Source organism: Chamaea fasciata, unplaced genomic scaffold (genome assembly GCF_029207755.1).
Source record: "Chamaea fasciata isolate MVZ Bird 193981 ecotype frontalis unplaced genomic scaffold, bChaFas1.0.hap1 SCAF_18, whole genome shotgun sequence".
In the NCBI taxonomy this organism is placed as follows: Eukaryota; Metazoa; Chordata; class Aves; order Passeriformes; family Sylviidae; genus Chamaea; species Chamaea fasciata.
This window is the reverse complement of record NW_027094103.1, coordinates 8,374,363-8,389,869: the sequence shown is the minus strand read 5'-3', so window position 1 is coordinate 8,389,869 and position 15,507 is coordinate 8,374,363. Positions and strand designations below refer to the sequence as shown.

The 15,507-nt window shown below is 46.8% G+C and overlaps 1 protein-coding gene across 2 annotated transcripts in view; it reads left to right on the top strand.

The window, feature by feature from the left end:
• The window catches only part of ULK1 (unc-51 like autophagy activating kinase 1), a 76,099-nt gene that overhangs the window by 47,056 nt on the left and 13,536 nt on the right, over positions 1 to 15,507 (top strand). For both annotated transcript variants that reach the window (XM_066200177.1, XM_066200176.1), the window contains exons 13-22: positions 380 to 468; positions 2,513 to 2,678; positions 3,908 to 3,968; positions 4,268 to 4,357; positions 8,327 to 8,452; positions 11,883 to 12,034; positions 12,861 to 12,944; positions 13,516 to 13,778; positions 14,370 to 14,554; positions 15,366 to 15,481. In XM_066200177.1, coding sequence (XP_066056274.1) covers positions 380 to 468; positions 2,513 to 2,678; positions 3,908 to 3,968; positions 4,268 to 4,357; positions 8,327 to 8,452; positions 11,883 to 12,034; positions 12,861 to 12,944; positions 13,516 to 13,778; positions 14,370 to 14,554; positions 15,366 to 15,481 — 1,332 coding nt within the window. The remainder of the gene's footprint in view (positions 1 to 379; positions 469 to 2,512; positions 2,679 to 3,907; positions 3,969 to 4,267; positions 4,358 to 8,326; positions 8,453 to 11,882; positions 12,035 to 12,860; positions 12,945 to 13,515; positions 13,779 to 14,369; positions 14,555 to 15,365; positions 15,482 to 15,507) is intronic.

Genomic DNA, 15,507 nt, shown 5'->3' with positions numbered 1-15,507 from the left:
CCTGGCTTCTGCCCCAGACATGAGCAACTCAGTTCACTTTTCTGTTTCTCTTTCCCTGCATTTACAAAGATGCTTCGGAGGCTCTTTAGGGCAAAACCCATCTTGCTGACTGGGTAGGTCAGCTGTTGATTGGGTATCTGACCTTGGTCAGGAGTTCTCAGACCTGTGAGAGCATGCACGGAGGAGTGGATGCATGTGAATCACATAACTGAACAGAATGTTGATTTTCTTTTGTTCTCCTTTAATTGACCACATATGATACATGAGACACACGACGGTGCGTGAGATAAACTGGATGGGAAAAGATGAAGAAGACTTTCTATTATTGCTTGATCTCGGTTTAACCACTTCTTTTGGTTTTGTCTTTTGCTGCTTTTAGCTGCTTCCGTGCCAATGCCTTCTTATCCCAGTTCTGGCTCTGGTAGTTCCTCTAGCAGCTCGTCCACTTCCCACCTGACATCACCTCCTGTAAGTACAGCTCAGGGGATGCACTGCTTGTATTAATGGTTTTCCTGCTTGTGTGTTTGAAATGAGGTCTCTGTTTTTCCATTCTCTTGGTGCAAATCACTGAATGCTAGTTCTGGCTGGGCTTGGTGCAGTGTTATCTCCAGTTTAGAGTTTGGATCCTGAAGGTTGGCTTATTCTCCCCAGGACATACTTCAATGTTCCATTGCCTGTTGCATGAAAGGCCTTTATGAAAGAAGTTGGTATGAACGACACTAGCTTGTCTTGGCAGAGATAGAAAGTTCCTTGGAACTCAAACTGGTTTTTAATTCAGGGTATAGCTCTGCTTCCTTGGCTGCACATTCTGTGTGTTCAAGCAAAGTCTCTGCAGCCTGACATCCCTCTGACCAGCATGTCCAGGCACCACAGAGGGACATTCAGCAAAGCTGTGTGCTCAGGCCAGACCTGCCACAGTCCAGTGGTCTCTTGAAGGATGATCTGAACTGGTGGGTTTTCTCTCTGGTTACCCAAAATGGTGAAAACTTTTCTGGAGGGCAGAATATTTAAGTGACCAGTGAAGTGACATTCCTCCAGCTCGCTGAACTGAAAGGTTGTTTTCGAAGGCTCTTGGTGAAAGCTGCCTTTGACTTTGAACTCAGGAATGCTGGTGGTGTGGTTGGTAAGGAAAGGCAGAAGGATGGGACTTTCTCCTTCCTGGCATGACTGCTTTTTTGCTCTGTTCTCTGAGTATCTCAATTTGGTATGGGAAAGGCTGAGGGGCACCAGCAGAAGTTGACGTAGGTGCTCATGATGTGAGCTCGACAGAGGAGACAGGTCTGCTTCCCTCTGAATGTTTCATAACTGTGTCCCTGAGAGCCTCCTCCCTGCAGCCTGAAGTAGAGGGTGGTTGGCTGAGGCCCTCCTGGCCATGAGACTCCAGGAATGAGCAGATGGTGTGAAAAGCAGACTCACTCTCCGGAGCTTTCCTGGTCTGGGAAGCTTAAGGATGGTGCAGAATCACTGCCAGACTTGGAGAGGGGGTGCTGTGTTGGAGGTTTACTGCAACTCTCCTGCGCACTGCCTTTGGAGGTTTTGCTGATGGAGGTGTGCTGGCTCAGTCTGGGAAAAATGCCACGTCTGTAGTGCAGAGTTCACAGATTGGGTGGAAAAGAGACAACTTTGACTGCTGGAAAACTCCTTCTGCCTGTATGTACTGTGTGTGCAGAGACAGGGAGTCCCCACTGGTGCAGCAGGAGGGTCTCTGGAGGATGAGCAAGGTCTTAATGAGGCCCAAGTGAAAGCTGCTTCAGGTCTTTCTCAGCCTGGAAATGCATTAGGATAAAGATTGTGATCTGCTCCATGGGCAGTTCAGCTGCCTTAAAGCTTTCTTAAATCATCCAGCCTCCTCCATCTGTCTGCAGTGTGAGGGGATTGTGGGGCTATTCATCATTTCGCTGAAGGAAGCAGGAAAACGGGACTTTTTAGGGACTGTCCTCCCTCTGTCAGCTGTGAGCTGTTTATCTGCTGAAAGTTTAATCTCTTTTGGGCCTTTCTTTAGCTCCTTAGCAGCAGTACAGCAAAACAGGGTGGTCTTGGAAGTTCAGGAACACTTATCTCTATGTTACTAAGTGCTGCAAAAGCACAAACAGAGACCAGATGGTTCTGTGTTTAAGAACAAAACAGAAGAAACATAACCTTAAAGAACAACCAGAAGTGTCTCTGAAAGCTCCTCACGTGTTCCGAGCCGTACTAAAGTGAGTTGGTAGAAAATGCGTGGTTGATCCAGAAAATCTGAGCAGAGGAATGCAATACCTCAAGTGAATTTTTCTTATCTGTGGAGCATCAGACACACTGGAAGTATGTTTTATGTAACAAAAGATGCGCGGTTCTGACAGGGACATAAAAGGGTGTTCCTTTTCAGCAAACTGAACAGCTGCTTCTGGCAAACCATCAGCCCTGGTTTATCAGCAAAATGCTGTTTGCAGCCTTGTACAGCTCAGTTTAAAGGATGGAGCAGAATGATGAAGTAGCTGTGCTGAAGCCAGTGTTTGTTTTCTCCTTGAATTAGCAGTCCCTTGGAGAGATGCAGCAGCAGCTGCAGGAGAAGGCGCTGGCATCTCCTACCCAGGATTCTCCCGGGTTTCTGCATGGATCCAAGGATTCTGCAGGAAGCAGCAGCAAGAATTCCTCCTGTGACACAGATGACTTCGTCATGGTCCCAGCACAGTTCTCAAGTAAGGTGGTTTCTGAAAATGCAGATGTTCTGAGCAGAGGGGGATGTGGATGTTAAAGATAGATATTGAAAAGCTGAAAGAGTGATTAAACTTGTCTGTTTTGACTCAGTAGTAGGAACAGTTTTGTTTTCAAGCAGTCTGGGACATCTGGCTCGCTGGCTAGTTTCATAGGATATTTTGTAATTACCTTTAAAGACAGGATTTGAGAGCAAAGATTACTTGAGGACCTCAATAAGAGATTGAACCTGGAAATCCAACTGGAAAAGAAGATAAATAGGCTCACAGGAAGAAGTCTCTCTCTCACAGAAGCTTTTACCTTGTTATCCTATCTTCAGTTTCACTCAGCATCACAGTCCAAGGCAGGATTTCAGCCAGCAAGCTGGATTTTACACTTGAAAAAAAATCCCTGAGAAAAACTAAAATATGTTGTTTCTTCTTCAAATGCTCTAAATTTCATTTTAGGACCTTTATGTGTTTATACTTTGATAGGACTTACTTGAAAATACAGATGTGCATAGAATCAGGGCCTCAGTCCAGCCACATGCCTAAGTATGTCCATGCACAAGTCCTTACTTATCCAGCAGAAGGACATTGTTCAACCTTGCCCATGTGTGTGGTGCTATGCTGAGTTGGAACTTGGTGATAGCTGCTGCGATTCCTCCTTTCACAGTTGGACCACTTCTCTTAAAACAGGAATTTGGAGGGGTAATCTCTGGAAGATCTCTGCAATCCTTGTGATAAGGAGGAGCTTGTGTTTTCCCTGGAATCAGTGGTGGAACCAGTACACACTTGCCTGCTGCTGGTCATGTTCCCAGTGTTCAGGTGTTTGCTGGTATCCAGCTGCCAGCTCATTTGGCTGCCCTGGATTTTTGCCATGGAGGACAGGGATGTTCCAAAGCCCTATGAGTATCTTGTACCACTTTGACACAACAGCCAGTGTCTTGAACCAAGTGGACTTGGACCTGTTGCCTCAAATGATTGTCAGGTTTTGGCTCCCTTCCAAGAGGGCTTGCTTTCAGCCTGAATTTTCCAAAACTTCAGGGTGTAAGGATCAGCAGTATCCACCATGAGCTTCAGTTTCAGCCCACATGTGGTTTGCAAAACACTGAATTCAGGAGGGCTTGGAGGAGCAGGAAATTCTACACAAAATCTCAATTGCTATGAATGTATAAAGATTTTTAAGAAAATTATCTTGAATTAATCTGTTTCTGCACTTCCTTGTCCCTCAGGTGATTTAACTGCTGAGGCTGCAGGAGGGAAACCAATCCAGGACAGCCTGATGTACAGTGGGTAAGACCAGCAAGGCACCTGAAGTTGTCCAGCCACTGGAGCCTCCTGGGTGTTTGAGACTGTGGGGTTCTGGTGGATGGGAGGGAAGATGTTCCTGAGGTCGCCTTTTTTTCAGGGATATCTGTCAGCTGCCTGGTTCTGACCATTTTCAGTTTCAGTGTGGTGGGAGCAGGATGACAGTCCCCAGAGCTCCCACTGTTGAGGTGCTGGGCAGACACAGCTCTGTTGCTGTGCTTTGTAGGGGGGGAACAGGGTTGGTTCCCAGGCTCTGACAGCTGAGTTCTTTCTGTTTCCCTCAGGAGTTCCCTGGTGACTTCAGCAGGCTTGGAAAGCCAGGGAAGGACACCATCTCCATCACCCCCATACAGCAGTTCTCCAAGCCCATCTGGGTAAGAAAAACTGTTTTGTGCAACACTGCATAATTGAACTCCCCTCGACTTCCAGGGGGGATTTTGCTGCTGTTGGTGTGCTGGGCAAGATGCACATCTCTCCTCCTAATTAATGGGTAACAAGAAACACCCAGGAGAAACTCCCCAGCCTTTGGCACTGATCAGTCCCAACTACTGAGCCTGTCTCTCCCTCTTCTGGCTCTCAGGAGGAGCTAGGAGAGAGCACAGGAGAGCTGGAATTAACTCTGTTCCCTCAGGAGGCAGGGATTGTTCTCAAGCAGAAGGTAAATGTACTCCACTGGCACAACCCCCCAGTGCCCAGCCCTTAGAGGTGGGGAGAATTCCAGCTAAAGACCCTTGTTTCTAATTCATGCAGTGAATTAGAGCACCACACTTCATCCAAGGCTGAAGTTATGATGGACTTGAGTTACTGGACAAGTGTGGGGGAGTGTTGCTCAGCTCCCCTTGCTGTTGAAGGACAGATGAGGGCCTGCTGAGTTGTTTGTGGTTTGTTGAAAAGCTCCTTGCACTGTCTCTATAAAATAATGCTGATACTGGACCTTGTTTGCTAATGGGGGATGCAGGAGTAGGAGGAACATGTGCAAACAGGCGTGCTCGTGGGTTTCATTCCAACTAAACCAGTTGCTCTAAACTCAGTTTTGGCCTTTAGGAGTGTTGAAGGTGACAGCTGCCCGCATGTAACAGCACCAGCTGCCCAGTGGGGCCAAACACTTTTGTATTCTGAAGGTGTTAATAGTCTGTGGAAGGTGATCCCGACTCTGGGCCCTGAAGCTTTAGGGTATGTGCTTAGCTTGCAGGGAACTGCTGGTGTTGCTTCCCATCTTGTTCTTGCCTGCTGGGGAAGCAGGACAGCTTTCATCTGCTGTTCTGTCAATATGGCACCTATCAGGGAGGGATGGTTTAAGGGGATTTCACACTGGGAGATGGATGACCCTAAAATCTTTTCTAAGAAGAAAATATAGTCCCAGGCTGTGTGTTGAACACATTTGTCACATGAACAGAGCCCAGAAAATGACAAAACATAGCCTGAAAGCATACAAATTTAACAGAGAATAACATAGCTCAGAGCCTCACTGACGTGATCAGATTAATTGGCAAGCGTGTACCACAGTGTGGAGTTTAATTGCATGAGGCTTCTTATGCCATCGTCTGCTAAGCGTTTTAACAGCTTATTCCTTAACTGATTCCTTTGCATTCTGGGGATCAGTCTCTATTAAAGGATTTGGCCTTGCTTCTGGGCAGCAGTGAGGAGAAATTCATGGAAGTTGACCACAAATGCTGCCCACTTCTCACTGTTCACCAAACTGGTCTTATCATTTTCTAGTGGATCCCAGGATCCCAATGCCAGAGGCTTTGATCTAAACATGTTTCCACTCTCACTGTCATTCCTATTCATTCCCAGCAGCTTCTGTGGAGCAGATGCCAAACCCTCTAGTGCTACTTCCCACTTTTCTATCTGCCTTGAAGTAAGACTGAAAAGCTCATTTCTGTGCTGTTCAGGATGGGGGTAAGGCATCAGTAATGGAAGACTGGAGCAGTCACTCTGAGTCCAGAGGATAAAGCATGCTCTGTGATCTGTCCCCTCACAGTGCTCAGAGCTGGTGCCACCCAGGTGTGCCCTCACTGGGCTTCAGTGCCATTCCCTGTAGATGGCGCGAGACCTTTTGCTTCAGCACTTGGCTCCACTGGTGCAGAGGACTCCTGGTTTTCCCTCTGCCTGCACATTTGGAAGCAACAGTTTTCCCTTCCATGTGTGGCTCCAGGCTAGCAAGGAATGCTGGCTGCAGTCCAACTGGGACAGAAAGCAAGGGCTGTTTCAGAGTGGCCAGCAGTGGGTTTTCCACAGGATGTCATGGTACACTCTAGGACAACTCTCCTTGCTCTTAATTAAGAGATTAAGAACTGGGCAGAATTAAAACATGCCAATCGTTGATCCTTTTTTAAAATTGTTTTTTAAGCACTTCCTTGAAGATGCTTAGTAAGTCTAATGAAAGATAATTTCTTGGTTGTACCCCACAGCACTAGATTTAATACCGTTTTCAAAGAGCTTTTAATTACTGCCATGTAGTTAAACTCCCTGTCCCAGCTTTATCTCTTGGACTTTGCAGGTTTATGGTCAATTGCAGTCTTTAAGGCTTGAGGCCAGTTAGTAGGTTTAGTGTATGTCACCTCATTTGGATAATTTCCTTTGCAACTTGCACCATGTAAAGGAAATAAGGACTCGGTATAACTCTTGGGGAGAGGGAGGATCCTTTTACCAAGAACTTATTTTCTGATAAAGAATTTTGACCAGATAGAAAGGATAGAGTTTAAAATGTGTGTTCAAAGTGAGTACAAGGCTTCACATGAACCTTCAGATTTCTTGCTGAAGCTTTGTTTTGTTTATGTCTGTCACAACACCATGTTTTATACTCATGGCAGGCAGATACATCAAAGCCTCACCTTTTTGCTGAGCCACTGGAAACCTTGAATGCCTTTATTTTATTGTGTGTCAGTGAAGAATCAAGGCATCCATGCTGCCTTTCGGAGACGAAAAGGAAATAAAGAGTCTGTTTTCTTTGTGGAAAAAGTAAGAGCACACAGGGAAGAATATATGGAACTTTAAAAAGTTGAGAGAGGAATGAAAAGATCGGAATCATTTGATCATTCAACCCTGACGAAAGACCTCTTCCAGTTCTTTGGCTCTCCTGTGATGGTGGAGTGTCTTCACATGCACTGTGTGGACGTCTGCAGACACTTTACTGCAGACCAGCTTTGCTCCGTGCTGTCACCATAAACCACAGAATGCTCTAACCTTCCTCAAAACAGAAATTCTGGTAATGGGGTGCTTTGAACTGCCAAATAAGTCACAAACTCTTCTTTCTTCCCCTGAGTACACACGTGTGTTCTTACTGAATTAAATATATCCTTTAATGTTATGTAAAATATTTCCATTCCAAGTGCTGGACCCCAACGAGTGATGCTTCCAGCTTGTCAGGGGCAGACCCAGGTGCGTGTCCTCAGTTGACAAGGAAGGGAGGCTGTAGAAGCTTCATTACCAATAAGATCTTCCTGTAATTGTTCAACATCTCTGCAATTGGTGTTGGCAGTTGCAAATAGCATTGCCATGGCAATTAATCCTAGAATTCCTGGGTCTTTGGGAAAAGACGTTAGGCGCCTACTTAGTTAAATGTGGTATTTGCATGGGTTTTGTACAGCCTGGTGGTTTGTGTGTAGCCTGGTGGACAGGCCAAGAGTAACCTGGGGGAACAGGTGTCAGACATGAGCCCAATGAACCTGCTTGGATGGAAGGAGCCTGAAATTTGCAGAATGGACTTGTCCCATTTTGCGTGCATGGTATTATTCTATCTTGTCCTTGATGGGTATATAGATACCAGCTCCTGTCCCTCAGATTTATTTTCTCCTGAGTTGCCTTCTCCACCCTGTAGTTAACTTGCCAGTACTCTGACCTCCACCACTACATTCCCTTCATGGTGTGAGACTTCCACGGAGGTGCTGTGGCTGCAGCAGTGCCTGTGCATGAGTCAGTCACAAGTGGCTCTTGTCAGCAAAGTCTGTGCTGGTGTCCTTTGTGAGCCACTCATGTTTAGCCCCTGCTCAGTGCTGTCTGCTTGGCTGTGGATTTGAGCTGTTGGAAACTAGGCCAGCCATGGCCTGAAATAGCAGGGCTCCGGTTTTCCTGGAGGGCGTGGTGCGCTTGGGTGTGGGTTTTAACATCAGGCTGTGGGTGGGAATGGTGCTGGAGGAAAGGTGCCTGTTTTCAGAGATGTGTGGTGCCACTTCACTTTGATATGACTCTGAACCACCTCCCAGTGCAAACCCACAGTCCCAGAGCAGCCCAGGGGATGCTCCCTGTGTGCAGTTCCTTCATGAAGATAAAATCTCCAATTACCTGGTTGAAGGCCCAGCCCTTACAGGAGGTTGTCTCTTTGTGTCTCCTTTCCACAGCCGGCCAGGGCAGTTCTCCAGCAGCAAGTACGGACACTCCGTGCCCATCCCAGTCCCCACACAGATCCACAACTACCGGCGGATCGAGCAGAACCTGCAGTCTCCCAATCCATACTCCTCCCCCAGGTGAGTGCTGGGGCTGGCACCAGGGGGTCTGGAAACAAACTGCTTTACACTTTCCTTTCTGTACCTCTATAAATTCCCTGTGTGTTGGGCCCTCCCCCTCGCTGTAGGGAGGCAGTGTGGTGTGTTTTGGGGTGTTTATGTGGTGGTATTGAGATTTATTTGTTAGCACTGTAAATTTTGCCCGTGTGCTTTTATGTGAGAAAGCTCCTGCCAGCTCAGAGTGAAGGCTGAGCCACTTAGAGTCTGACAGCTTTTCCCATGCCAGCTATGGATGGATTGGGTGTCCAAGTGTCCAGGCAGAGAAAAACATCCATCTGGCAGATGCCTTTATAAAAGGAAAATTTGAGATAAACAACTAAAATGGATGGGGCTAAAGAACTTACCTGACTTTACCTTAATTGGTTCCTGTATCCAGTCATGCCATAGATGAGGTGTTGTGCACGAGTTGCATATTAATGTGGTTATGCAGCCAGGACTGAGTAAACCATGAGCAATTTATGCCTGTGAGGCAGAGCATGTTTTCTGAAGGCTGTCAGGCAGACCCTGACGCCAAGTCTGCAGCAGGCAGCTGAGTTTCTGAGTGCAGGGGTAATGCCTGGTTCATCCAAGACATGTAGGGCTTCCATCTCTTCTCACATATGATTGCTGGTTGGCGGCAGCAGCCCAGGTCACAGGCTGATGGGAAGGAGACCAATACAGTATCTTAAGGAGCTTTGCAAGAGGGGCACTCAAATAGAAGTGTCGAGGAGGTGTCATGTCTTTTCTAGGATGAGTTGTGTTGCTATCTGGATTAGTTCAAGTTTAGATTTTGAAAGTAGGGTAATACCTACATCAGCCTAAGTTTGGGCTTCAGCCGGCCTAATTCAGGATGAGGCTTATTTGAAGTGGACGCAGAAACAGAGACACGATACGCTGATATTGATCAGGAATAGGGATTAGCAGAAGGCTTGGTCTGTGACACTGTAACTTTAATCCTGGTTTATGTTAACGTTTTCGAGCGTGTGGCAGCTTTTGTGGTAAACTCTGTCCTGTTTCCTACATGCCTTGTGTTTTTGACAGCAACATTTGTGTACACTGATGGTTTTGGACCTCACAAGAGTCCTGGTTTTCCCTGGGAGGTATAAAGAGAGAGCTCTGAAGAAGGTGCTGTGCCAACCCCAGACCTGGTGGTGGGCTGCTGAGTTGAGGCTCACAGCCCACAGCTACAGTCAGGGATCAAACTGCCATGTTTTGCTCCTTTTAGTCATCTCTGTGGGATGCTGAGGTTGGCATGTCCCTGCGCAGGAACTCGAGGAATGGGCCCAATCAGGGTGACTCACAGGCTGCTTTTAGCATCTTCTCAGCATCTCTGACGTCATGTTTTTCCTGCCCCAGGAAGCCATACTTATCTCTGGCCATCACTTCCTCTAATCAGCAGGTTCAGTAGACACCCTTCAGGAACGGCAGGAGAAAACTCCACCAGGCATTTAGTGTGTGATTCCACTTCTCAATTGGGTGTATCAAACAAGCCATTGCTGCTGAGTGCCAAGTCGTGTTTGCTGAGTCATTTGATTGCAAACCTTGACGTACACTCTGGTGTCTGAGAAATGTCCCCCTGTCACCTGGCTGCCTGCTGTGTGTCTGTGTAAGGTGGTGTGGTTGTGGACAGATGTGTGGCTTGGTGAGGTGCTAATTAGATGTATGTGCTTCTGGTCACATCACCTGTCCTGCTCTGCTGGCTTATCCCGGGTCTCCTAGGGTGGCATCTGACATTCCACATCTTCCAGCAGCAGCAGTCACCTGGTGCCTTTCTTCTGCAAGTTCCTGATGGCTAAAATTCAGCCTTCTGCATGGCTCGTGGTCTGGAGAATTAAAAGCATGGTAGGGCAGTACCTTCTGCCACTGAATATCTAGGTGTATTCTCACCTTTCTCTTTGGAAATTCATTTTGCTTCAGGGCCAGGCACTTGATGAGCCTCTGAATCTGGAGCAACCTGAAGAGAAGTGATTTTTAGGTTAAATTTTTCAAGTATTTCCTTTTTTTCCAAGCATGTGATTATAGCATGGATTTACTTGGCTGCAGAATGTGGTAACACATTAAATAGGGGCAGGAAGGTTGGCAGATCAACTATCTCAACTACTGAATAGATTTTTTTTTTTTAGATGTATTTATTTTCTGAAATGCAGCATAAAGTGAAATATACACCTAAAAGTGTTCTTGAGTGCATTTACTGACAGTTCATCAGGATGATTCTGCCATTCCTGGCACTGCTGAAACCCACATCCTTTGTTCCTTCTGTTCAGATACATGAGGACAGCTAAATGCAGCATCCCTGGCAGAGCAGGCAGGATACCTTAGTGACAGCGGCTTTCAGTGGCTCAGGCATGGAGGGGTTTTTATCAGCAGTCATTGATTCCTGTCCAGAAAACCACCTACTGGTTGAGACTAATGTTCTTGTAACAAGAGAAAACATGTTTTCAAATTGAGAATAGACTGAAGGACTTGATGAAAAGGCTGTGTTCTCATATAGAGGAGTGTAATGGGAATCTTGGTGAAGGAGCCTGCAGAGGCAGAATGGCATTGCTATTTAGGTTGTGTGTTCCTAATGATAGGGAAAAGATTAACATATTGAGAAATAGTTAATTAATGTGCAATAATCCTGTCTCTCTCCAGACTGGTGGTGTGGATGTACTCACTTTCCCACTAGTTTCCTCTTCTGTTTCATTTTAGCACTGGCTAATACTAAGGTTCCTGCATGTGTGGGCTTTACAAATTTATTTTAACTCCCTAAGTTGAGTCCTCACAGAGAGTTGAAGGCATTTAGACAGGCAGTTCTGACTGTCCAGCCCAAAAACCCAAATTCCTCTGGGTAGTTGTGGAGTGTTTCAGATTTGACAGCCACACACTGTTGTGTTTTGCTGTTGTGCTCTGTAGCTCCTGATTTGAGTCCAAGCCCTGTTGCAGAGCAGTGCATTGGCACAGGATACCTTGGCATTGAGCACAGAGCTTCCTGCCTAAAGGCTGCCCTCACTGAAGGGCAAGTGGCTCAGCACAGGAAGCACAACTGAATAAGCCTTCTCAGGGCATTCTAGAGACACTGCCTAAAATAAACCTCTTGGACATGGCAAGATAGGAAATTCTGTCTTGTTCAGGATTGATGTAGATACCTGCAAGCATCTGAGGTGTCTCTGAAAAATGACTGTCCTGCTTACAGCAAAGCTGACCTTGATTGTTCTTTTCATTTATTTGAATTGAAACTCTTGAGAACGAGGATTATCATCTTAATCTGTTTTGGTGTAGTCCTAGAACAGTAGGATTTTGATCCAGGATAAACAGTCATGAAGTTCTGCTTTTGTGGGAGTAACTATGTGTGTGCTGGGTGATGCTCTTCTCCTTCCTCTGCTGTACTGGCCCCTGAAGTAACCTGTGTGCTGCTCTTGTTTCCTTTAAGGTCTGGTACGGTCCGGAGGTCTAGCAGTACGAGTCCTCTTGGTTTTCCCAAAACTGGTGCTTCCCCTCCTTATGCTGGAGAGCATGGATCCATGCCCAGCACTAAAAAGCTCTCCTTTGGTGGTGCCAAGCCGTTTATGCCATCACCACAAGGTAAGATGTCAGCTGGCACATTGCTGTCCTAATAAAATCACTCGCTTCTTTCCTGTAAAGAGCAGGGTTTTGACCAGTTGTAGCTGCCAGCAGAGAAGTAGAGAGTTCAGATTGTTGTGTTCCCCTGTGGTTCTTCTCCTCAGATTATTTGACAAGTGTTTTGGCCTCAGTAAAACTGAGAGAAAAATACCTGTTAGCCCCAGGAGAGGCAAGCTTTGCTTTGGTGCCTGCATCAAACATTTTGCTGCCCTCAGAAGAGGGCGTCTGTAAGTGCCAAGTATTTTTTTACTGGCTCGGGTTGGGGTGAGAACAAATGTAAGCCAATTATCATCAAAATAAAATTCTGACCAGCTTTGAAAGGGCTTGAACTTCCAGACTGAAAAGTTTTGACTAAATACCTGGTAGCCTGATCTAGATGCTAGCAAGCAGTTCAGGTGGAAAGGGACAAGAGAAACCCCAATGTGCAATGGATGCAATTTGTTGTTTTCTGTAAAAGAACAGGCTGATAGAATGAGCTGTTCCCTATCCCTGGCATCTCCAATCCTGTATTTATTAGTCTTTACTAATGGGGAAATACAGAATATTCATATTCTATTCCTCTGAACTAATATCACTGCAAAGTCAGACTAAAACTTGCTAAACTAATATCAGGCAGAGTTTTTTTAACCTCCTTTTACAGGAGTTGAGGATCTTCTCACCACACAGCTAGGGCTGAGAAGATGGAAGAGATAACTGGCATCTTTCTATAAAAGGTGGTGCATAGTGCTGTTCTTGCCTATGAAAACTTAATACTGAATTAACTCCTTTTTATTTCATTCCCTCACAGTTGGAACAATCCCAGAGCAGCCCAGCCAGACTGTTACCCCGTCTTCTCTTGGAGCAGAAGTGAGAAGCCGTGTTCCTGCTGCCAGTGCGTTGGTCCTTGCCTTCCTTCATTATTCCTATGGATAAAGCCAGAACTGTAGTCTCAGGGCATTCTAGGTTGGGTTGGTGGCTTCAGCAGCTTCTCTGGATGTTTGGCCAGCCAGGATCTCAGTGCGCTGGTGGGATTTGATCCATTCCCATTCCATCAGCCAGCATCTTCCAGTGCTGCAGACCCTGTGTCCGAAAACTCAGATTTGGGACTTGGAAGCCAATGGATTGAGTGAAGGAAAAACAACTCTAAACCTCTAACACCCTCTCTGTCAGGAGGCCTGCTTGATGTGTAGTACCCTTGCTGCTGATCTCTGACAGTCAGGGTCTGTGTCTCTGAATGGGCAGCAATGAAAGAAGCTGCACTTTTATTTCCCTCTTGTTCATATCTCATCCTCCTACAGACTCAAAACATGACCAGGCCTGGCAGTGCTGTGGCTCTGCCCAGTACCATGCTTAGCCATAGAAGGTTTTGATCTGCAGCTGTTTGAGCTGTAGATCCTGGGATCAGGCTGTCTCTCAGTGTTAGAACCAGGCAGTGATGCGGTTTGTCACTCTGTGCCCTCCAGGTTCCTTGGCGCCCGAACAGTCTCCTCGAGGGATGGGCTCCCGGCTCCACAGTGCTCCCAACCTGTCGGATTTGCATTCCTGCAGGCAGAAGATAACCAAGCAGCACTCTGATCCTCTTGTTGCTCACTTTGGTCATACCCCAGTCAGCCAGCCTCTGCAGATCCATGGCTTGCAGCACTGCCGGCAGCTCCGATCCTCACCAAAGCTCTCCGAGTTCATGCAGAGAAGCCCTTTGCCAACGATAATGGGCTCCCCTACGAAGGTATGCCCAGGAGTCTGCTTTTGGGCCTCTCACAGCTTGATCTTCTGGGTGATCAGGGGATGAGCTGCTGCAGGAGCAGATAACTTTGGCCTGGATTTATCAGCACTTGCTCTTATCCTGTGAGGGCTGTGCAGTGATCTGTGTGAAATGGGGCGGTGCCCTACTTACTGTGGGTGTCTCTGCCCTGGCAGCAGCCCTCAGCAGCTGAGCAGAGCCTGGCGTGGGAGCAGGCAGGGGAAGGAGCTGCCCCAGTGGCCGGAGTCTGGCCCCTGGGGACACGGTGACCCAGCTGTGACACAAGCGTGTGTCCCGCAGGAATCCCCAGCAGAGGCCGCAGCCTGTGACAGCCCTGTGCCTCATGGGGAGTGGGCACTGTGACAGCATTTCCTCTGCTTTCAGAATTCTCAGCAGTTTGTTGTCCTTTTGTTTTAGAGTTCTAGGATTAAGGACAAATAACTGTTTGGGGTGGGGTTTATACCATTACTTCAGGCAGGTTGTTAAACAGTTTAATTTTGATGAACAAATGGGGATCAAGAGGAACCTTCCTCCTTCATTTTAAATACAGATCTCTGTTCTTTCTATTCTTCTTAGGCTGTATCCCCGTTTGAGTTTCCCAAAACCCCAAGTTCCCAGAATCTCCTCACCCTGTTGGCCCATCAGGGGGTCATGATGACTCCGACACGGAACAAGACCTTGCCAGACCTGAAGGAGATGGGTCATTTCCACTGCCAGCAAACTGGCTTGGGATTGAGGCCTGTGGAAGAGATCAAGGGCAGGTGAGCTGCAGTCTGCTTCCTACAGTGGTGCTTCACTCCTCAATACAGGACAGATGGGGCAGATTTCAAACCTCAGCTGATGCTGAAGTTGTAGTGAGACATCTGTAAATATTGTGTAGTTTTCTGCTAGCACCTTTGGATTGCAAACTGGTATGTTGCAGACTTTAAAAGTCTTTTTCTAAAGGGACAGGCCATGGCCTGTATTTTTTAAAATCAAAGCTTATCTGAAGCTTCACACCATGTTTAGTGTGCAGAGTTTCATCAAGTGGGGATGCAGGACTTTGTTACCAGACAAGCAATTGCTCAGGTGCTTGGCTTGTCCTCTGTGGGGCCTGTCATGAGGAGAAGCTGTTCTGGGTGCTCCTCCTCCATCAAACAGTGGCACAGGTTTTCGGAAGAGAGATCTGTTGGAAAGCCTTGTGCTGGCTGTCATGAACACTGCAGGATAGAAAGTCACTCAGGTGCTGCTGTTAAGTTTTTCTTACGTGCCTCTCTGCACACTGCAGCTTTCCCCAGTGTATTGAAGGAATCCTCTGATAATATTTTCCTTTCCTTTCAACAAAAACAAATTGTGTTGTATTAATGTAGTGAGGACTTTCTTTACTGCTGCTAGTCATGATAGTTTTGTGCTTTCTACAAGGAGCAGGAGGTGCTTCAGATGCTCTGTTTGAAAGAGTGGTTTTTTCAGCTCCAGACTGTTTACTGTGTAGTGTTTAAGTGGCTGTGGACCAGGAATAGCACAAAGAAGTGAAGTTAGCTGACACCTTGCACCTGTTGACTTTCAGCATCATGTTGTATGTACTCTTTTTAGATCTCTGAGCACAGGCAGGCTCACTGACCTGCTTCTGAAGGCAGCCTTTGGGGCACAGATCTCGGAAGCTGGCAGCAGCGACAGCCTGAACAATGAGAAGCCAATGGAAATTGCAGGTAGGTGGGGAGGCCAGGCAGATCTG